We start from the raw sequence: 24,802 nt of genomic DNA on the forward strand, positions 1-24,802 counted from the left end.
ACTGCTGGTGGAGAAAAACCAACGTTTTGGTCACGGTTGCAGCGGCCTTTTTCTGGTTCTAAGAAGAAGAAGAAGAAGAAGAAGAAGGCTGTTGCAACCATGGCCGAACATTGGTTTTTCTCCAGCAGCAGTAGTTTTATACATAATGACGCGGTATCATATCAAGAAAACTATTATGTCTAAAGACACATCAAGGTGCATAAAGGCACAATTAAAAGACACTCACAAGTAGTTTTTGGCCACAGCTTTCGTCAGCAGGACACACACACACACACACACACACACACACACACACACACACACACACACGCACGCGCGCGCGCGCGCGACTGTAAACTCCAACATTCCGGCCCGAGATGCTGGAGTTGACAGTCGTGTGTGCGTAAGGTGTGCTTGTGCCCTTCTGGTGTGGGTGTGGGCGTGGGTGTGGGTGTGCATGCGCACATGCCTTTTACTGACAAAGGCTGTGGCTGAAAGCTACATGTGAATGTCTTTCAATTGTGCCTGTCTGCAAGTTGATGTGTCTTCATTATGGTAAGTAGCAATTTGTCTTTTCCTACATTGTTGATATCTCAACCACCTCAGGTTTTTTCAACTTATCCACATGTTGTCTTTTTAATTTCCTATCTCTTTGCAGTTTCTTCTATTTTAATCTACAGCTTATAAGCAATAAATTTTGGCCTTTGTCCACATCTGCCCCTGGACACATCTCCCAGTTTAAAATGTGGTTCTGAAATGTCTGTCTTGCCATTTTGTAATCAGTCTGAAACCTTCCAGTGCCTCCAAGTCTCTTCCACATATAAAGCCATCTTTTATTATTCTTAAGCAAGGTGTTGGTGATGATTAAAGTATACTCCATGCAAAATTCTGTCAGTTGGGTTCCTGTTTCAATCCTTTCCCCAGTCCATATTCTCCTAGTATTTTTCCTTCTGTTCATTTTTCTACTGTCGAATTCCAGTCACCCATGACAATTAAATTTTCCTCTCTCTTAACTATCTGAATAATTTCTTTTCTCTTATCATACATACACCATCTGTGGAGCTAGATGGCATGTAAACTTGCACTGCTGTGGTGAATGTTGGCTTTATGTCTATCTTGGTTATGATAATGTGTTCACTATGATGTTTACTTTACCTGCATTCCTATTTTCTTATTCATTATTAGACCTACCCCTGCATTAACCCTATTTCATTGTGTATTTATAGCCCAGTACTCAATTAACCTGCCATTGACCTTCACTAATTCCAGTTATACCTAATGTCAGTATATTCTTTCCCTTTTTAGATTTTCTAACCTACCTATCCAATAAGCGATTTATTATTCCACTTTCTGATCTCATAATTCCAGTTCTTTTTTTCCTGATGATGACATTCTCCAGAGTGGTTCCCACCCAGGACTATTTTATCTTCAGAACATTTTACCTAAGAGGTTGCCATCATCACTCCACTGCACAGTAGAGTTGTGTACCCTCAGGAATTGTAACAACTGTAGTTTCCCCTTGGTTTCAATTTTTCACAGTATGAGCTCAACAAAGCCATGTTGGCTGATGTTACAAGACCAGACCAATCAATCATCCAGACTATTTCCTCTGCAGTTTCTGAAAGGGCTGCAATTCCTCTTTGGGAACCATGTGTTCGTCTGGCCTCCCCATGTATACTGCTCTGTTAAAGTTGCACCTATGGAATAGCTATCTGTACTGTTGAAGCATGCAAGCCACCCTACTTCAGCAAGGTCCATCATTCATGGGGGGACCAAAAGCACCAGAAAGATCTAAAAATATGCCTGTGACACATTCATCTTTTCAAGAGCATCAGGTATCAGTTTTATGAATTCCTCTATGATTTGATTGTGTACTTTTTTCACTGTAGTAACCAAACAGTGATTCACTAGTTGTATTTATTCAAGCAATTTATTAATCTGTCTTTCACAATAGGTTCTATTATTGTTTAGGTTGATGACATCAGGGAAATGGGGTAGTGGTTTTCTATGTCTTCTGTATTTCCTTTTTTTTAAAACTGAGATACAGGTCTTGTCTGTTTCAAGTACTCTGGAAATTCCCCTGATGTGAATGACTTGTTCATTATGTTTCTCAAGGAAGCATGCATACTATGTATGCATTGTTTCAGCACACACAGTGGTATTCCATCTAAGCCCACTGAATTTTTGTTTTAGAATGTATACAGCTTTACTGACTTCATGCTTTATGGCTGGTAGTAACACCATTGTATGTAGTGCATACTTATTGACGGGTGTTATCTTTGGTTTTGGGAAGTTTTGATGTAATTTCTCTGCAGTACTTCAAAAAATGCTTCTTCAGATTGCTTGCTAGGTAGTGTGCTTCATTCATTACTTTATACACCTCCCTTATCAGTAAGTTATTATAGCTTTATTCGTCTCTTCCTGTTTCCTGTTATCCCAGATGGCTTTGCTTTTATTCTCTGCATGATGTCATTAAATGATTTTGTTTGCAGCAATCAGGACCTTCCTATAAATCTTCTTTCACCTGTGTTGGAAATTTAAGAACTTGGCTTATTATGACTCTTTTCATGGAACTGAGGTAATTAAGAGTTGGGAGGACTTTAATACCTGGTGTTATTCATTTGTCTTTTTGGGACACACACATACTGATGTAGGTACTTTATGAAATTGCTCTTTTCAAAGGTCAGTTTAAATAATGTTGAGAATTTAGCATTTACATTGGTTTCTGTACGTACTTCATCCCGAAAGTGGTTTGCCAGTTCTCTTGAAAAATCTTGTATTTTGATTTCTGGTAAATGTCTTCTGTGGACCTTCATTTAGTTTTTTTTTTCAATTTTACTGTTATTATGTGGCAGAAACAATCAGAGTCCAAAATCTTTTATAGCTACATAACACTTTTCCCTGTTCATATTTGTGTCTAGATGGTCAATTACTGATGCAGTCATTATAGCAAACCTTGTTGCGCTGTAATGGGGACATGCTAAAACTGTGAAGGATATTTGAGTGTGCTATTAGTTTTATTTATGATGTTCGTGTTTATGTTTATGTCTACAAACAAAATTATGTTGACTTTTGTAGTTGAGGCTTTATCTAGAACTTCTGTTAATTCTTTGAATGAAATGTGTCTAAAGTACCATTAGGTTATTGACAGACAGACAGACAGACAGACACACACACACACACACACACACACACACCAAGAATTTTGTTCCTTGCATGATACAAATTCATGATCCTTGCCCCTTTGAAGTACTCCTACACTAAGAGTCTTGTCTTTTCATACAACAATAATTGTATATATTGGATTTGTGTGTATCTACACCAGTGCTCAGTAACACAAATTACTGTGCAGTTCAAATATTGAAGCTCAACTTAAAATTGCTGCATTGATTGCATCTTTTGATGAAAGATTGTTAAGTCTGCGAAATATGTGTGCCATTTGATGTGTTAGGATCTACCTTATGGGTGATTATTGAAGAATTTGTATAACTGCTGGAAACACCCTTTACACAGAGGAACCTGTTACCTGGATTTAATCTAAAAAGACCTGCCGCGCGGGATTAGCCGAGTGGTCTAAGGCGCTGCAGTCATGGACTGTGCGGCTGGTCCCGGCGGAGGTTCGAGTCCTTCCTCGGGCGTAGGCGTGCGTGTGTGTGTGTGTGTGTGTGTGTGTGTGTGTGTGTGTGTGTGTGTGTGTGTGTCTTTGTCCGTAGGATAATTTAGGTTAAGTAGTGTGTAAGCTTAGGGACTGATGACCTTAGCAGTTAAGTCTCATAAGATTTCACACACATAAAAAGACCTACTTCTCCTACCCATGACACAAGTATGTGGATTTACTGTATAGTATGGCATACTAACTTTGCCAACATGTTACTTTGGTGCAGAGAGGAGCCCTCAAACATGTTACTGATGTGATATACATCATTTAGAAATTCACCATGGTTTCTACAGACTTTTCAGTGACTCATGACACATAAGAGTTCTGTCTTTAAACTTGAACTTACAGATTGCTATTTTGTGTCTGTAATCTGCATTTGTTTTTAAATTGTGTTGTAATTTTGTGTTTGTATTATTTCATCTCTTTGGATTTATTTTAAAACTTGCTGTAATTGTTGTGTAATTCATCATCACCATCACCATCATCATTATCATCATCATCTTGGGCAGTTTCCAGCCTCTGGCTGGGTCTGTAATTAATAACCTAATTGTTATAAAGAATAATCCAGTTCCACAAAAGACAATAATGTATGTAAAATACAAGAACTATTCACATCATCATAGAGAAAAATATTGACCAGTGAATAAAGCGCACTTAACAGTTGAGTTCCGTAATGTATTACGGAAAAAACACCTTAATTGGTTTTCTCTAAAATGGCCAAGGCAGATTGGTCTACACCATATTGCAGAAACACAACTCCAGTGTTTATTTCTTTTAATTTGGCGGTAGAATGCTTCTGCAGTAGGACATGTTTCTGAACTGGTTTTATGATGTAAAAGTGACTGACATGATGAATGTAATGACAACACTTTTCTTTCTTTCTTTTTTCTTTTAGGTTGAAATGGTGTACAGGAGTAATGATGGGGAAACCACGACCATAGAACTTTTTGATTACAAGGGTCCAGGCATTGCCATGGGAATGTACAATACAGACGAATCTATCAAAGCCTTTGCACATTCAAGCTTTCAAGTGGCATTACAGAAGAAATGGCCGCTATATCTCTCTACTAAGAATACAATCTTAAAAAGATATGATGGTCGCTTCAAGGATATCTTTCAGGAGATTTATGATAAGTAAGTTGAGACTAGCAGGTATATATTGTGCTCCTTCCAGAACACTGGGCTATACTAGGTCTAAATCAAAAAATGGTTCCCATTAAACCTGTTCATATATTTTGAAGATGGTGAATGGGTGTGGTTATTTTGCTAACAGACCGTAAACAATAATTTTGATCAGCTGAACATACTGGGTTGTTATTGTAGACGTCAGGGTGCCACTTGAATGGCAGACAGTGAGCCTTTTGCTGTCACTGCACGATCACTTTTAGTAGTTAAACTTAGTGTCAGGAGACTTGTAATTACAACCTACTTTGAGATTTGATAACCCCTTCATTATTAGAGAAACTTTTGGATTCCATGCGTATAGGGTGTATCGAAATTCTTGTAAAACACTTCTAGGCTTGTAGAGGGGAGTGAATACGTAATATTTTGTGAATAGGAACCCATACCAGGAAACATACCATTTCCATGCTACAGCCATTTGAAAGGCATGTTTGCTTGGTAGGTATGCAACAGGGTAGTCGTGGTTGGGGGGGGGGGGGTGGTTAAATCAGATCGGCTGATGTCATTTGACGTCATTCCTATATCTCTGACCTGGTTTGAGTGTCATTCCTCCTTCTGAATGGCTTGTTGCATTTATCAAGATTGTTATCTACAACGGCCGATTCCATCACTCACCCTTTTCACCACAATTACACAATGGCTTCGAGAAAGAGTACCTTCACTGTCAAGCAGGTGTGAATGTGGTCCTTCACTGTCAAGCAGGTGTGGATGTGGTGCTCCAAGGAGATGTCGCACACCCAAGTTGGAAGAGGCCATACGCATCACATCAAAGAGAACCCATCGGCGAGTACATGAGAAATTTCTTTGGCTATTAATCAGTGGAATTGTAAAACAAAACTGGGTCAAGCCTGATCAATTACTTGTAAAAGTTGTCGCATTATCAACATATTTTCAAATGGTTATAGCATAGAAATGATATGTTTCTGGAAATATGTTGCAGTTAAAAATATGATCTAATCATTCCCCTCTACAAGTCCTAGAAGTTCATGATGAGAATTTCTGAGCACCCTGTAGAAGAAGAGATTCTGCTATATTCACTGGTAACAGGAAAAGGGTATTGCTTGTGAGTTGCTACTACTAGAAAAGCTTCCCACTAACATTTAAGCTTAATAAATCATGTATGCATTGCAATTCTGCTAATCTATTGACACTTTAGGAGCTGTGAAGCATGTTAAAAAAGCAACGGAAATTTTTTAATTTTGCATATTATAGTGGCTGTTGTGGTCTTCAGTCGTGAGACTGGTTTGATGCAGCTCTCCATGCTACCCTATCCTGTTCAAGCTTCTTCATCTCCCAGTAACTACTGCAACCTACATGCTTCTGAATCTGCTTAGTGTATTCATCTCTTGGTCTCCCTCTACGATTTTTACCCTCCACGCTGCCCTCCAATGCTAAATTTGTGATCTCTTGATGCCTCAGAACATGTCCTACTAACCGGTCCCTTCTTTTTGTCAAGTTGTGCCACAAACTCCTCTTCTCCCCAATTCTATTCAGTACCTCCTCATTAGTTACGTGATCTATCCATCTAATCTTCAGCATTCTTCTGTAGCACCACATTTCGAAAGCTTCTATTCTCTTCTTGTCCAAACTATTTATCGTCCATGTTTCACTTCCATATATGGCTACACTCCATACAAATACTTTCAAAAACGACTTCCTGATGCTTAAATCTATACTCGATGTTGACAAATTTCTCTTCTTCAGAAACGCTATCCTTGCCATTGCCAGTCTACATTTTATATCTTCGCTACTTTGACCATCATCAGTTATTTTGCTCCCCAAATAGCAAAACTCCTTTACTACTTTAAGTGTCTCATTTCCTAATTTAATTCCCTCAGCATCACCCGACTTAATTAGACTACATTCCATTATCCTCGTTTTGCTTTTGTTACTGTTTATCTTATATCCTCGTTTCAAGACACTGTCCATTCCGTTCAACTACTCTTCCAAGTCCTTTGCTGTCTCTGACAGAATTACAATGTCATCGGTGAACCTCAAAGTTTTTATTTCTTCTCCATGGATTTTAATACCTACTCCGAATTTTTCTTTTGTTTCCTTTACTGCTTGCTCAATATACAGATTGAATAACATCGGGGAGAGGCTACAACCCTGTCTCACTACCTTCCCAATCACTGCTTCCCTTTCGTGCCCCTTGACTCTTATAACTGCCATTTGGTTTCTGTACAAACTGTAAATAGCCTTTCGCTCCCTGTATTTTACCCCTGCCACCTGTAGAATTTGAAAGAGAGTATTCCAGTCAACATTGTCAAAAGCTTTCTCTAAGTCTACGAATGCTAGAAACGTAGGTTTGCCTTTCCTTAATCTTTCTTCTAAGATAAGTCAGCTGTGACTTATTAAACTGATAGTTTGGTAATTTTCACATCTGTCAACACCTGCTTTCTTTGGGATTGGAATTATTATATTCTTCTTGAAGTCTGAGGGTATTTCGCCTGTCTCGTACATCTTGCTCACCAGATGGTAGAGTTTTATCAGGACTGGCTCTCCCAAGGCCGTCCGTAGTTCGTATGTAATGTTGTCTACTCCCGGGGCCTTGTTTTGACTCAGGTCTTTCAACGCTCTGTCAAACTCTTCACTCAGTATCGTATCTCCCATTTCATCTTCATCTTCATCTACGTCGTCTTCCATTTCCATAATATTGTCTTAAAGTACATCGCCCTTGTATAGACCCTCTATATACTCCTTCCACCTTTCTGCTTTCCCTTCTTTGCTTAGAACTGGGTTTCCATCTGAGCTCTTGATATTCATACAAGTGGTTCTCTTTTCTCCAAAGGTCTCTTTAATTTTCCTGTAGGCTGTATCTATCTTAGCCCTAGTGAGACAAGTCTCTATGTCCTTAAATTTGTCCTCTAGCCATCCCTGCTTAGCCATTTTGCACTTCCTGTCCATCTCATTTTTGAGACGTTTGTATTCCTTTTTGCCTGCTTCATTTACTGCATTTTTATATTTTCTCCTTTCATCAATTAAATTCAATATTTCTTCTGTTACCCAAGGATTTCTACTAGCCCTCATCTTTTTACCTACTTCATCCTCTGTTGCCTTCACTACTTCATCCCTCAGAGCTACCCATTCTTCTTCTACTGTACTTCTTTCCCCCATTGCTGTCAATTGTTCCCTTATGCTCTCCCTGAAACTCTGTACAACCTGTGGTTTAGTCAGTTTATCCAGGTCCCACCTCCTCACATTCCCACCTTTTTCCAGATTCTTCAGTTTTAGTCTACAGTTCATAATGCATAGATTGTGATCAGAGTCCACATCTGCCCCTGGAAATGTCTTACAGTTTAAAACCTGATTCCTAAATCTGTCTTACCATTACATAATCTATCTGATACCTTTTAGTATCTCTAGGATTCTTCCATGTATACAACCTTCTTTCATGATTCTTGAACCAAGTGTTAGCTATGATTAAGTTATGCTCTGTGCAAAATTCTACCAGGCTGCTTCCTCTTTCATTTCTTAGCCCCAGTCCATGTTTCCTTCTCTCCCTTTTCCTACTCTCGAATTCCAGTCACCCATGACTATTAAATTTTCGTCTCCCTTCACTATCTGAATAATTTCTTTTATCTCATCATACATTTCATCAATTTCTTCATTATCTGCAGAGCTAGTTGGCATATAAACTTGTACTACTGTAGTAGGCGTGGGCTTCGTGTCTATCTTGGCCACAATAGTGCGTTCACTATGCTGTTTGTAGTAGCTTACACGTACTCATGCTTTTTATTCATTATTAAACCTACTCCTGCATTACCCGTATTTGATTTTGTATTTATAATCCTGTATTCACCTGACGAAAAGTCTTATTCCTCCTGCCACCGAACTTCACTAATTCCCAGTATATCTAACTTTAACCTATCCATTTCCCTTTTTAAATTTCCTAACCTACCTGCACGATTACGGGATCTGACATTTCACGCTCCGATCCGTAGAACGCCAGTTTTCTTTTTCCTGCTAATGACGTACTTTTGAGTAGTCCCCGCCCGGAGATCCGAATGGGGGACTATTATACCTCTGGAATATTTTATCCAAGAGGATGCCATCATCATTTAACTAGACAGCAAAGCTGTATTATAGTAGGTTTGTGCAATTTTTCCATTGTTGTGTTGGTTACCATGCCTGAAAAGTATCTGTATTGTGTTAGCCATATCACATATTTAGTCTGTTGTTGTGAGCTTTCTTCAGTAACATTACTTATGTTTCAGTTATATCAAAGATTAATTATTTTGTTTAAAAATGTTTTGTGAAACCCTGTCACCAGTTTTGTAAAGGCCTTGTTGCTGACTACTGTGGAGGCCGAGTTGCCACGGTTATTACGGTAGGCTGAGTCTGTGAGTTTTTGAAATGGCACCTGGTTCAGTATACTGCTAAGGCAATTTCTCCCTGCCAGTATTACATGCTATGCCCCAGGATCAGAGAACTATAGGAGAACAAAGGATCTACAACACCCCAACAAATTAGTAACAGAGTCACACAAATCGTATAAAAAGATCTACTTACCTTTGTGACTTGTCGGATATTGAGGTCTGCAACACTGCGTGTAATACAACGCAAAAAGGCCCTCAATGGATAAGAGCAAATAATCGTAGGTAAGCTTCACAGTTCATAGCAAATGCAATTTACGAGAACTGTCCTCTTGTATGAGTTTACTAAACTGTGTTTCCTGTCTAAGTCAGCCCTGGATGCCGATCTATGTCCATGTGGGCAAGGGCTGCTCTTCTCTCTTCCGAGTTAGCTTCTGTCCATTGTCATCCGGTCATTGGCAGATTGTACTTGGCTGGCAATTGGCTGAGGTGAAGGCGATATCTTCATCTTCAGCACTGCCTGGTGGAACTTGGGAGGTGGTGAGTCTCTATGGCATTGGCACCAGCTCGCGTCTTTGTGCCTGTAGTGCTTTTGCCCCGGCTGTGTCTCGTTCAGACAACACAGCAAAATAGATCTTACAATTTGTAATATATTGTTATGAGAAAGCAATAAAATGCAGCAAAGTTTTAGAAATGTTACATGTTGCTTTTGGTGAGTCTGCTGTAAGCTCAGCAAGGGTTTACAAGTTGTATAAGGATTCTGAAGGAGGCTGTGAAGATGTTGATGATGAAAAGGACCTGGACACCTCAAAAAATGATGAAATCATGGAAAAAGTGAAAGACACTATTATCAGTGATGTCTGAATCGCAATTTGAGTGCCTGATGATGTTGATATATAAATTGACTTGTGGCATGAATTTCTTATGATGATTGGAGTATTTTGTGGTGAAACAGTTCATGGGTTTTCATTAGAATAATGTACCTACTTACACGTCATTGCTTATTTATGAATTTTTGATGAAAAACGATACTGTAGTGCAGCTCCATCCCCAATATTAGCCAGTCGTGGCCTTGTGTGACTCTTTTCTGTCCCATTCTTAAAAATAAAGGAAACCTTAAATAAATAATAAATAATAAAATATTGGAATTTACTGGTACATTCATTGTGTGCACAAACAGTAGCATTCTCTGCTGAGGCAGGCAGAACAATTCTTTCATATGTGTGCAGTAAATATGCTTTCGGTGTGAAGTGTTCGTTCATGTTAACAATCCCTTATCTGTTGTTCTTTTTATACAGCTATTGAAACATGCTAAATGTATGTGCCTTGCATATGAATTGTGGAAGTGGTGACTCGCTTTTAAATGACATTGAAAATTGTCCAGTGACTGTTTATTAATGCAGTGATATATGAAATACAGTAATTTTAGCTTCTCTAAATGATTATTTTTGTTGCAGGGAGTACAAAGCTGAATTTGAGAAAAACAAGATCTGGTATGAGCACAGACTAATTGATGACATGGTAGCACAAGTTCTGAAATCGAGTGGTGGCTTTGTATGGGCATGCAAAAACTATGATGGAGATGTGCAGTCAGATATAGTTGCACAGGGATATGGTAAAATAGTTTAAATAATTATTTTTTCTACTGTTAGTACACTTTATCTTTGTTGCAAACACAGTATTGTAGAAGGATACATAGTGTTGCCAGTGATGGAAATGAAATCAGCATTTGAGCACCTTGTGAGGCACCTGTAAAGCTTCAAGCTGACATACAGAATGGATACATGTTTAAATTTTTAATGTTAACCACTTCTGAAATGGTCTTGTTAATAGAAAAATGTGTACATATTGCTTCAGTAGAGTTTGTGACTGACACTGTAGCCAGAACTTAATTAAATGTTTGGCTATGAAGGTCGGTAAATACTAATCTGGGCATGATGCATGCTATAGCCATCAGTCTTCACTTTGAAATGCATCAGTGTGAGAAATTGAGGGAACAAATAGATCATGTCTTCTACAATATTATGGGTTGTTTGGTTAGTGCAGACTTGTGGGTGTTGTTGTGGCGTAACAAGCTAGTCACGCCACACTGAGGAGGAAACCGAAAGGCACGCGTACACACACGCCGACTGGCGTCAAGTCTGGAACAGGATACGTATTGAATACTATAAAGAAAATACGTATCTTTGGAATATACTTAACTTTTAATGCTTCCTTTGGTACATCTCTCTTGACTATACAAATGAGACTCGTAAGATACATGCACTGTTACAATTGGCGCCTTGCTAAGTCGTAGCCATTAACTTAGCTGAAGGCTATTCTGTCTCTTGGCAAATGAGAGCAAAGGCTTCATCAGTATAGTCACTAGCAACGTCGCCGTACAACTGGGGCGAGTTCTCGTACGTCTCTCGAGACCTGCCGTGTGGTGGCGCTCGGTCTGCGATCACACAGTGGCGACACGCGGGTCCGACATGTACTAATGGACCGCGGCCGATTTAAAGCTACTACCTAGCAAGTGTGGTGTCTGGCAGTGACACCACATTCCTCCCCCGCAAATCGGCGAACGGTCGTGTTATAAGGCTTCCGCCCGCCGTGGGGAGGACCCCATGTTGACGTATGCGATGAGGTGGGGAGCCTAACAGGCGAGGCTGTGCCACCCGCACCCGGCCATTCGGTCCGAGGGGAGCTAGGAAACGCCTGAAAACCTAGTCCAGGGTGCACGTCAACATGCGGTGTATGCGCCCGTAGAGAGACAGGAGGGGCTGAAGTGTCGACCTCCATGTGGTCGGGGCACCCGATGGGCGAAGACATCTGGTCCGGAGCGGGCAAGAGTTCCATGGCGGAGGACATCTGGTCACGGGAAGTGATCGGCGGCGCGTGACCCAGGGAGGCGCCAGGCGGCTGCAGCGACGCGTCCACTGCGGGCGGCACCTGCGGGAGCACAGGCGGCGGCGGCGGCGGCGCGTCGCCATGAGGCAAAATGGAAGGCAGCGTCGGTAACACCTGGGGATGAGGCGAGCCAGTAGATGGGTCCCCAGGGCGCTGACCGGACGGCACCGTCGCTGAAAGCAGACGGGGACCGGCAGAACCCAGGAGATGACAGAGGCGCAGCTGATTGAGATGCCGACGCACCTCACCAGAGGCCCCCAAAACCAAATACATCGCGCGGCCGAGGCAGCGAAGAATGCGCCCTGCGAGCCAACGCCGTGAACCGCGATAGTTGCAATAGAAGACAACGTCGCCAAGAGCTAAAGCAGGAGTCTGCCGCTGCACTGGAACCTGATGCGGCGGATGCAGCAAAGACATCAAGGTTCGATGAGGACGACCATGGAGCAACTCAGCCGGCGAGCGACCATCGCGGGGCTGAGAGCAATACAAAGACAAAAAGAGCAACAATGCGTCCTCCCGAGAATGCGACTCTTTCAACTTCAACATCTGTGACTTGAAAGTCCAGACCAACCGTTCAGCGGCACCGTTTGACTGAGGCGAAAACGGCGCGGATGTCAGATGTTGAATACCATTGGCCTTGCAGAATGACTGAAATTCTGCGGACATGAATTGTGGGCCATTGTCAAAAACAATAGTCCGGGGAAGACCTTCAATGCAAAAAATAGCGGACAACGCTTGGATGGTGGCAGATGACGACGTGGAAGACATCCGGACAACAAAAGGAAAATTACTGAAGGAATCCACCACAACCAACCATCGCGCATTCCAGAATGGACCAGCATCGATTCGGAACCAAGTACAGTGCTGACGAGCAAGTTGTTTCGTTCGCACTATACCCCAATGTCCTTGGTGAAGAAGCCGTAAGACAGAGGACTGTAACGAACGTGGGACCACGACTCGGGATTGATCATTATCCGAACGCAACAACAAAACACCACGTCGTACAAAAAGTCTCTCCTTGTGAGCAAAAAATCGGTGAACCAGCGGATCCTCGATCCGTGACTTTGACAAGGGCCATTGCGTGGCAACAAAACGCAAAACAGTAGCAAGGACAGGGTCAGCAGCTGTGGCTGTAGCGACACGACGAAAATCAATCGAAATGATTCGACCACGTCATCGGTTTCCGAATCAATGAACATGCAAGCAAGTTCGGAAGAATCGAATGCTTTATCCTCAGCAACAGGCAAACGGGACAACGCATCAGCGTTTCCGTGCTTAGCAGTGGACCGATACAAGATATCGTAGCGGTACTGCGAGAGGAAAAGAGACCAGCGAATGAATTTCTGCGCTGTACATGGAGGTACAGGCTTGTTCGGATAAAAAAAGCGATGTCAAAGGTTTGTGGTCTGTGATGATGGTAAAGTGACGACCATACAAGAAATCATGGAACTTAGTAACACCAAACACGAGAGCTAAAGCTTCTTTCTCTATCTGGGAATAATTGCGTTGCGCAGACGAGAGCAATTTTGAAGCAAAGGCAATAGGGCGATCATGCGATCCATCTTTGTGCGCAAGCACAGCACCGATCCCGAAATCCGATGCCTCGACCATCAACAAAAGGGGTTTCTGGGGATCGAATGGCGTAAGGCAAGTATGAGAAAGCAACGCCGATTTCAACTGGCGAAAGGCGCGTTCGCATTCCGTCGTCCAGACAAACGGAACACCTTTACGGCGTAAGCGATGAAGCGGAGCTAAAATGGAAGAAGTGCGCGGCACAAACCTGGCATAGTAGTTAATTTTTCCCAACACACTCTGGAGCTGTTTAAAGTTCTGTGGCGAAGGCAACTCCTGTATGGCACGGAGGTGCTCTGGACTCGGATGTATGCCTTGGGCATTTATGACATGGCCCAGATATGGTAAGTCACGAGCAAAAAACACACATTTGTCCTTCCTCAAGCGAAGACCATTTTGTCGCAAGACCTGAAATACCGTTCGTAGGTTGGCTAAATGTTCGGCTTCTGTCTTTCCGGAGATCACAATATCGTCCAGATAGTTCGCAGCAGTAGGGACCGATGCACAAACAGTTTGTAAATATTGCTGAAACAATGCAGGGGCGGCTGCACACCCGAATGGCAGTCTTTTGAATCTGTATAATCCAAGATGCGTGTTAACCACCAAGACGCGCTGGGATTCTTCGTCCACCGGTATTTGCAAGTACGCTTCTGCTAGGTCCAACTTTGAAAAATATTTTTTCGGGCACAGTTTGTCAAAAAGATCTTCCGGGTGGGGCAAAGGAAAAGTAGCAGTCACAAGTTGTGGATTCACTGTTGCCTTGAAGTCCACGCAAAGTCTCAATTTTCCGGAAGGTTTTGGCAAAATTACTAAGGGCGAGGCCCAGAGAGAAGCCTGCACACGTTCAATTACGCCTTGAGATTCTAAATCGTTTAATGTTCTTGCGACCTCATCACGCAATGCGTGGGGAACATTGCGCGCTCTTAAAAATTTCGGTTGCGCGTCCACTTTGAGTTCCAAATGTGCTTCATAGTTCTTAGCGCAACCAAGGCCCGGTGCAAAAATGTCTGCAAATTCTTCACAAAGACGAGAAACACTGGCTGAAGGCACAGTCTGATTCACTGATAGGACCTGATTGACAATAGACAAGTTAAACAACTGAAATAAATCTAACCCAAACAAGTTCACTGCCGTAGAAGAACGAAGAACGTAAAATGACACAAGTTTTGTTTGTCCCTTGTATGTGGCAAGAAGGCTGCACTGTCCTATCACAGGTATCTGCTGTCCTAAATAACTATTGAGCTGAACTTTTGCGGCACGCAACGGAGGCTTGCCCAGCTGTTTGTACGTGTCTTGATTGAGCAATGAAACTGCAGCTCCGGTATCGAGCTGGAATGGTATCACTTTGCCTCCAAAGTCTACGTCTAGAAAAAGTTTATTGTCCTGCTGACGACAAGAGCGACTTTCACGTGCAATTTGAACTGATACAGGTACAGAAGCACTTGCGACTTTACGGGAGTTCCGGCGACGTCGACGCACACTTTGTGCGGGACGAACACAGTCACTGTGAGATACAGTGGCACTGGACGGGGTGGAATTAACTACATGAATGTCCATGGGCGAAGATTCCCGAGCCTGAGTGTCCTTGGTTCGATTCCGGCGCGAAGCAAAGGGCCTGGAATGGTTGTGATTGTCTGATCTGAGCTTTTTCTGGCAAACACTTTGAACATGTCCTTTCTTATGACAGTAAAAGCAAATAGCTTGGCGTGACGGGCAATTGTCACGCGAATGTCTAGTTGCACACCGCGGGCATGATTTGTTGCACGGCATTGGCCTGCTTACGCGGCACACGTGTTTGCGAGCTAGGCTGCAGCTGCTCGGACATGCGCGAGGGCCGTTTAACGTCCCGTGCTGCGCGCCCGGTTTGCCGGTTAATGTGACACACTGCTGGCGAAGTTTCAAATGATTCCTGAGCAAAGTCAAGTGTGTCTTGCCTATCTAAAATGTCTATCACTTGTTGAAGGGAGGGATTTACTAGTTTCAAAATCTGTTCCCATATGCGAACATCAGAAACGTTCTGTGCAATTGCATCACGCACCATAGTATCTGAATACGGAAGTCCACATTCACATGCAAAATCACAATCCCTAGTAAGTCCTTGCAATGTTGCAACCCACTCCCTATTAGTCTGACTGGCCGTACGTTTGGTACGAAAGAATGTATACCTTTTGGCAACTACATTAACTGTTTCTTTGAAATAGGCATCTAAAGCAGACAAAATTTCGTCGTAGGACAGAGTTGCTATGTCGCGTCGGGGAAACAATTTCACTATCACACGGTAGGTGGACACACTGACACAAGAAAGCAAAAACGGCTGCCGCTCATTACCTTGAATTCTGTAGGCGGCCAGATGGAAGCCAAACTGGCGTGACCATTCTGGCCACGTTTCTTGCGTTGAATCAAAATTACGGAAGGATGGTGCAACGGCGTGTTGTGGCTGCGGTAGCGATGAAACGGCGGCGGCCGCATCGGGTTGCAGCGCACGTTGACCCTGGACGAGCTGTCCAAGGGCATCCAATAACGCCTGCGTCTGCTGATTCTGCAAGCGATAAAATTCGGACAGTACATCTGGAGAATGTGGCGAAGCCATCACACAAATAATGCAGAGCAAAGCAAGTAGAAAGAACACGATCCTGTAATCCTCGTCGTCAATCTGTTGTGGCGTAACAAGCTAGTCACGCCACACTGAGGAGGAAGCCGAAAGGCACGCGTACACACACGCCGACTGGCGTCAAGTCTGGAACAGGATACGTATTGAATACTATAAAGAAAATACGTATCTTTGGAATATACTTAACTTTTAATGCTTCCTTTGGTACATCTCTCTTGACTATACAAATGAGACTCGTAAGATACATGCACTGTTACAATTGGCGCCTTGCTAAGTCGTAGCCATTAACTTAGCTGAAGGCTGTTCTGTCTCTCGGCAAATGAGAGCAAAGGCTTAGTCAGTATAGTCGCTAGCAACGTCGCCGTACAACTGGGGCGAGTTCTCGTACGTCTCTCGAGACCTGCCATGTGGTGGCGCTCGGTCTGCGATCACACAGTGGCGACACGCGGGTCCGACATGTACTAATGGACCGCGGCCGATTTAAAGCTACCACCTAGCAAGTGTGGTGTCTGGCAGTGACACCACAGGTGTAATACCTACATACGGAACCAGCTATTTCTTTGAAAATTGTGGTTGTGTGGCAGCAGGGATCTAAAAGTTTAGCCCTATTCTTAAACATTCATATCATAATATATATATCCCGGGGTGATTAAATATTGTTTATGTCTTCTGACAATGATCAAATATTATATTATTTAAATATAGCCTAATTTTTGTGTCCTCTACTAAAATGATCTTCTTTCATTTAGTGTGCATGTTTGCTATAAATTAATTGATTTCTTGTTGGATGACACAGTTATCTTCTACTCCTTAAGCTCATGTTAGCGCATCGTATTTCAGACTGTTGCACTCCATGTACGGGCTTTCTCCCATTATCTTCCCCCGCAACATGTGATGTGCCTAACATGCAGCATACTGATATACACAATATGTAAATGGTGTGAAAATTACGTCCACTTGTCCAAGTCTTTTGTGTGTTGCTCTTCTTGGCCATCCTGTGACATCAAGTTGTGATAGAAACACGGGGAAAAGAGAAGTGTTTGACCAATAGAAACTTATGAATATGGATAAAGCAAAATGTAGAACTTGTACTCCTGGCAGAGGAGAAAGAAAGGAAATTAAAGAATAGATTTGTTAAGGTCGAAGAAAGAGAGAAGATATCCCTGAAAGACAGAATCCCTTACCACCCACCACTCCAAGGAATTACCACGTCTTCTACATTTCTTTCTGCGATGGCGGAGGGAGACGGTGTTCGACATTCCCTACAGAACGGACTTGTCACAACTTCACCGTCGCATACCCCGAAAATTGAACTTAACAAATCTTTATTGCAAGTTTGGATAGAAATAACAGCAGGTGGAGAAGAGGGGAAAAAAAGGAAAAGAAAGAAATTAATAAACTGTCATCGTCAGAAGTCAGTCCATCTATTGACATTTTTGTCAACCACCCATAAAGTACCTCTCAACTTGAAGTCTATAATCTTGCTTTTACAAACAAGGATGCAATGTAGTTAGTAAAGAAGATTGAATAGTAATACGTTCAAAATACAGAATAATCTAAAGGGGAAGGAATGGCTTTGGAAAAACCAAAGATGAAATACCAAAGCCATTAACCTGGACTTCCGATGGGTGTCATTCTGCCAAATTTGTCAAGTGTGCAAATTCTCTTGGGGATAAATATTTCTCAACTGTATCAACATTGTATAATCCCTTTTCCTTGCCTGTATCTGGATCAATATTATTATTATTAGGGGTAGCTACTAACACCTGCGATTGTGTATTGTTGTTCTTAGTTGTACTCTGTTGTGTCTGTTGCTGACAGGGGAAATTGTGTATTGTTTTCATCACCCTTGTTTTGATTAGAATCGTTCACATCTTCATTATTTCATCCATAGAACTTTATGTAACAGTTCTCGTAGCTACTGGTTTGTATAATACACAGAATGACACACAATATGTATAAATAATCTTTTCACAGAAAAACACATATTATTAACACTGAGTGCAATTTGGAGCACATTACTATAAATTAAAAATACCTGTTTGATATTTACTTTAGTTTTTTTTATACCTTCTTACATATGTTGATCTACACAATACATTTTGCGTCAGTGCCCTGTCCTGCCATGTAACTATTAGAATTAGATTCCTGCACAGTCAAATAATCTTACAGAGCAATGGAGAATCCATCCAGTTCATTGCAATATGAACTTAAGAAGAAGGACCAGAAGACTGAGAGAAATAAACATAGAATAAAATAAACGAAACGCCAGTAGTGATTACATGATCTCTGTTGTTGAAAATAATCCTGCAGACACAAAAAAATTTAATTTTAGCTTTGATGTTATAATGCCACTAAAAGCTACATGAATCACACAGTCTAAACCCAGCACAAAGTTCTCTATGTAATGTTAATAGTTTCTGGTCGATGAATAAAAATAGCAAAAGTCTCTTTAAAATTAATCACACTCTCACTGAATTATGGTGTTAATAAATATTTGTTTGTCCTATAGGCAAACTAAAGTTGTTATGCATGGTAACCAACACTCTAGCAAGTGGTGTACTCAATAGTGTACCTGTATGAGTATCTAGGTAGAAAAATAATCACACATGTTCAATATTTAATTACTTTTAATGTTGATTTACATAAAATTGTCCTAAAAGCAAAAAGAAGGCATTAAACAAAGTTGCAGCACTGAAGTAAGTGGTGTGATCACCTTTTGTAACTATCTGAATTGTTAAACCTACATAAAAACATAATTATAATAAGTATATAAAACACTTACATTTTTTGTAACAAAGCTTGAATAGAGAAAGTGAGAATCAGATGAAATATATCTTACAATACTTCAGGAGAAACAAGTATTATATTATTATTAAAACTATATGTAAGCCTTAGTTGACATGGATGTAACAAGATGGCTTTTCCTTACGCCGCCAAACAGCTGGAATAGCTTGAACTAGTGGTTCGACTAGCTATGTCATAGCGTTTGCCCAAGTCCCACAGACGACCAACTGAAACCTGGGGGAGAATGTTCCTATCATTGTATTGACATTTGCATATAATAGAGGGAAACATTCCACGTAGGAAAAATATATCTAAAAACAAAGATGATGTGACTTACCAAATGAAAGTGCTGGCAGGTCAACAGACACAAACAAACACAAACATACACACAAAATTCAAGCTTTCGCAACAAACTGTTGCCTCATCAGGAAAGAGGGAAGGAGAGGGAAAGACGAAAGGATGTGGGTTTTAAGGGAGAGGGTAAGGAGTCATTCCAATCCCGGGAGCGGAAAGACTTACCTTGGGGGAAAAAAGGGCGCACGCGCGCGGGCGCGCACAAGCGCGCGCGCGCGCGGGCGCGCACAAGCGCGCGCGCGCGCGGGCGCGCACAAGCGCGCGCGCGCGCGGGCGCGCACAAGCGCGCGCGCGCACAAGCGGGCGCGCGCACACACACACACACACACACACACACACACACACACACAGACATCTGTAGCCTGTGTTGCCATGCTGGTTTTGTGGGTTTCTTCTGTGTGTTGGTTGGTTCTGATCTCTGTCTAGTGTGTATATTTAGTGTAGTGAGTGCTCCTATATAAACCAGTAGTTGTAACTCTTCCATAGTTGTGTTTTCATTTATTTTGTTGTGTATGATTGTGTTGATAGTTTTTATTGTTGTTTCGACTTGTGGGTTATTTGGCGGTCTATGCAAGAATGGTCTAATGTCTGTATTTGTGTCTTTGTATTGTATATATGTCAGCTGAAATTTTTCTTCTATATGTCACTTCGTATTTTATTTGTGCTTGTTCTGGTGGCTGCCTTAAGATCTCGTTTTGCTCTGATTGTTTAATTGATGCGTGTTGTTTGTTTGCTCTGGGATGTTTGAGTCCATTACTGTGTTTTCTTTTTCTTCTGATTGCACATTATTTTGTTCCAGTATTTGTTGTACTTCTTGTTTGATGTTTTCTAATTCTGACTGGGGTATCCTGTTATTTTTGATTATTACACGGATCTGATCAGCTAGTCGTTGTTCTGTTAAAAATTTTAATTCTGGGTATCTGGTAATAAATGTTGTGTATACTTGTGATCTGTATCCAGTTGTGTTGGTTCCTAGGTTTGTTGCTTGGTAATAACAGAACATGAGGTGTCTGTTAACTTCATCCGACTATCTCATCCTCTGTCTTTGTTTTCCTTCTAGGGTGGTTGCAGGAAGCATATCCCGCAAAACACCTCTATTTGGATTTAAATCATTTTCCAGTTGGCTAGCAGTGTCGTTACCATTGTGGGCGGGCATAGGGTTCAAGCGTCGTCCCCGACCATGACGGCGCTTGTCCGAGGCTTCTTTAGTTCTGTCCTGAACCAACTAATCACACTAAAAGGGGGGTTAGCCCTAATAGTGGTTTGTTCTTTTCGTCGCCTTTTACGACTGGCAGAACATACCGGAGGCCTATTCTTTTCCCGGGCCTCCAAGGGGTTTATTCTTCTTCTTCTGTTTCTTCTTCTTCTTCTTCTTCTTCTTCTTCTTATTATTATTATACAAATTTGGCCGTTAAAGACCGTGAAAACAGTTATTTCTTGCGCTTCTGGGAAGTCTTCTTTCTCTCAGTCCACACTTCTTTCATTCTTGTGCTGAAGGCGGCTTTTCTCTCTTCAGACCATTTAGTTCCACAAGTCTTCTTAATTTTCACACCGAAACCCGTGAAAGAATTCAGTTTTTTTCTAAAAAGGTTTCTGTTAAATATTGTTTCCTGATCTGTGTCCATTTCTTTTAGATCTCTTTCTGTGTTGATAAACCATAAATTTTTATTTTTTAGATTTGCGATGTACGAAAATATTTGTTTTGTAAGCCTATTTGGGTTCATCCTCATGATGTGAGCATAAAAGGAGCATCTTCTTTTTCTAATTTCGTCTGTAATTTTGCTGCACTCCGTATACACTTCTTTGTTGCTTTTTAGTCTGTATACAGACTTGCCTTGATCATCTGTTATTTTCCTGTGTCCAAGAATTGTCCTCACAATTCTTCTTTCACGATTTTCTATCTGTTCTGCGTATGTAAAATTTGCCAGTGTTTCTGATGCGTATAGTATCTGCGGTCTAATGACAGTCTGGTAGTGTCTGAGTTTAATGTTTTTGGATATACATTTTTTTGAATACATTTGTCTGCAGTAGTGAGTTGCTGTCTCTAGTTTTTGTATTCTAGCCCTGCAGGCCGGATGACCTTTTGCCACAGGCTGAATTAGTTCACCAAGATATTTAAAATGTATAGATACCTGTATTTTCCCGTATTTCGTAGTTATTTTCTTTGGTGGATTTTTGATATTTGTAATGATTTCTGTCTTTTCAAATGAAATTTGCAAGCCTGCTTTTTCAGCAGTTTCTTTAAGTAATTCTATTTGTTTTATTGCATCTTTTTGTGTGTAAGCTAAACAGGCAAGATTGTCATTATTATTATTATTATTTCTTTACTTTCTCAGACGTTAAGTCTGGTTGAGAATGGAAAGTGACGCGGACCTTGATCAAGCGTCACTTCCTATTAACTGTACGGTATGTGTTATATTGCATTTAGGAACTTTCGGGTAATTGAACATGTATCAATAATTACGGATTTCTGTAGTTGTATATATATGTTTGGATGTAGCTGTATTGCATTGATGTACTGGTGGATATTGTGTGGTATGACTCCTGTAGTTGATACTATAATTGGTATGATGTCAACTTTATCCTGATGCCACATGTCTTTGACTTCCTCAGCCAGTTGGATGTATTTTTCAATTTTTTCTCCTGTTTTCTTTTGTATATTTGTTGTGTTGGGTATGGATATTTCGATTAACACAACTAATTTCTTCTTTTTATTGGTGAGTATGATGTCAGGTTTGTTATGTGGTGGTGTTTTATCTGTTATAATGGTTCTGTTCCAGTATAATTTGTATTCATCATTCTCCAGTACATTTTGTGGTGCATACTTGTATGTGGGAACGTGTTGTTTTATAAGTTTATGTTGTAAGGCAAGCTGTTGATGTATTATTTTTGCGACATTGTCATGTCTTCTGGGGTATTCTGTATTTGCTAGTATTGTACATCCACTTGTGATGTGATCTAGCGTTTCTATTTGTTGTTTGCAAAGTCTGCATTTATCTGTTGTGGTATTGGGATCTTTAATAATATGCTTGCTGTAATACCTGGTGTGTATTGTTTGATCCTGTATTGCAATCATGAATCCTTCTGTCTCACTGTATATATTGCCTTTTCTTAGCCATGTGTTGGATGCGTCTTGATCGATGTGTGGCTGTGTTAGATGATACGGGTGCTTGCCATGAAGTGTTTTCTTTTTCCAATTTACTTTCTTATTATTATTATTATTATTATTATTATTATTATTATTATTTCACTTGTTTCAGGTTCTCTTGGTCTTATGACTTCAGTTCTCATGTGTCCCGATGGCAAAACTATTGAGGCAGAAGCAGCACATGGGACAGTCACAAGGCACTACAGGTGAGGGAGAGAATCATCTCTCTTAGCAAACTTTTTTCTTAAACCTACATATAATAATGCCTTAACTTTTACAGAACATTGTCACAGCAAAATCGTAGTTCTACATCTACATCTACATCTACATTTATACTCCGCAAGCCACCCAACGGTGTGGGGCAGAGGGCACTTTACGTGCCACTGTCACCACCTCCCTTTCCTGTTCCAGTTGCGTATGGTTCGCGGGACGAACGACTGTCTGAAAGCCTCCGTGCACACTCTAATCTCTCTAATTTTACATTCATGATCTCCTCGGGAGGTATAAGTAGGGGGAAGCAATATATTCGATACCTCATCCAGAAACGCACCCTCTCGAAGCCTGGCGAGCAAGCTACACCGCGATGCAGAGCGCCTCTCTTGCAGAGTCTGCCACTTGAGTTTGTTACACATCTCCGTAACGCTATCACGGTTACCAAATAACCCTGTGACGAAACTCGCCGCTCTTCTTTGGATCTTCTCTATCTCCTCCGTCAACCCGATCTGGTACGGATCCCACACTGATGAGCAATACTCAAGTATAGGTCGAACGAGTGTTTTGTAAGCCACCTCCTTTGTTGATGGACTACATTTTCTAAGGACTCTCCCAATGAATCTCAACCTGGTACCCGCCTTACCAACAATTGATTTTATATGATCATTCCACTTCAAATCGTTCCGCACGCATACTCCCAGATATTTTACAGAAGTAACTGCTACCAGTGTTTGTTCCGCTATCATATAATCATACAATAAAGGATCCTTCATTCTATGTATTCGCAATACATTACATTTGTCTATGTTAAGGGTCAGTTGCCACTCCCTGCACCAAGTGCCTATCCGCTGCAGATCTTCCTGCATTTCGCTACAATTTTCTAATGCTGCAACTTCTCTGTATACTACAGCATCATCTGCGAAAAGCCGCATGGAACTTCCAACACTATCTACTAGGTCATTTATATATATTATGAAGAGCAATGCTCCCATAACACTCCCCTGTGGCACGCCAGAGGTTACTTTAACGTCTGTAGACGTCTCTCCATTGATAACAACATGCTGTGTTCTGTTTGCTAAAAACTCTTCAATCCAGCCACACAGCTGGTCTGATATTCCATAGGCTCTTACTTTGTTTATCAGGCGACAGTGCGGAACTGTATCGAACGCCTTCTGGAAGTCTAGAAAAATAGCATCTACCTGGGAGCCTGTATCTAATATTTTCTGGGTCTCATGAACAAATAAAGCAAGTTGGGTCTCACATGATCGCTGTTTCCGGAATCCATGTTGATTCCTACATAGTAGATTCTGGGTTTCCAAAAACAACATGATACTCGAGCAAAAAACATGTTCTAAAATTCTACAACAGATCGACGTCAGAGATATAGGTCTATAGTTTTGCGCATCTGCTCGACGACCCTTCTTGAAGACTGGGACTACCTGTGCTCTTTTCCAATCATTTGGAACCCTCCGTTCCTCTAGAGACTTGCGGTACACGGCTGTTAGAAGGGGGGCAAGTTCTTTCGCGTACTCTGTGTAGAGTCGAATTGGTATCCCGTCAGGTCCAGTGGACTTTCCTCTGTTGAGTGATTCCAGTTGATTTTCTATTCCTTGGACACTTATTTCTATGTCAGCCATTTTTTCGTTTGTGCAAGGATTTAGAGAAGGAACTGCAGTGCGGTCTTCCTCTGTGAAACAGCTTTGGAAAAAGGTGTTTAGTATTTCAGCTTTACGCGTGTCATCCTCTGTTTCAATGCCATCATCATCCCGGAGTGTCTGGATATGCTGTTTCGAGCCACTTACTGATTTAACGTAAGACCAGAACTTTCGAGGATTTTCTGTCAAGTCTGTACATAGAATTTTACTTTCGAATTCACTGAACGCTTCACGCATAGCCCTCCTTACGCTAACTTTGACATTGTTTAGCTTCTGTTTGAGAGGTTTTGGCTGCGTTTAAACTTGGAATGAAGCTCTCTTTGCTTTTGCAGTAGTTTCCTAACTTCGTTGTTGTACTACGGTGGGTTTTTCCCGTCCCTCACAGTTTTACTCGGCACGTACCTGTCTAAAACGCATTTTACGATTGCCTTGAACTTT

General features: G+C 41.4%; 1 protein-coding gene across 1 annotated transcript in view; it reads left to right on the plus strand.

The window, feature by feature from the left end:
• Nucleotides 1-24,802, plus strand: part of LOC126235926 (isocitrate dehydrogenase [NADP], mitochondrial-like) — a 143,154-nt gene that overhangs the window by 105,770 nt on the left and 12,582 nt on the right. Inside the window, exons 5-7 of the mRNA XM_049944888.1 lie at nt 4,533-4,771; nt 10,593-10,750; nt 22,609-22,702. Of these exons, the coding sequence (XP_049800845.1) occupies nt 4,533-4,771; nt 10,593-10,750; nt 22,609-22,702 (491 nt within the window). The remainder of the gene's footprint in view (nt 1-4,532; nt 4,772-10,592; nt 10,751-22,608; nt 22,703-24,802) is intronic.

The sequence above is a fragment of the Schistocerca nitens genome, chromosome 2 (assembly GCF_023898315.1).
Source record: "Schistocerca nitens isolate TAMUIC-IGC-003100 chromosome 2, iqSchNite1.1, whole genome shotgun sequence".
Lineage (NCBI taxonomy): Eukaryota > Metazoa > Arthropoda > Insecta > Orthoptera > Acrididae > Schistocerca > Schistocerca nitens.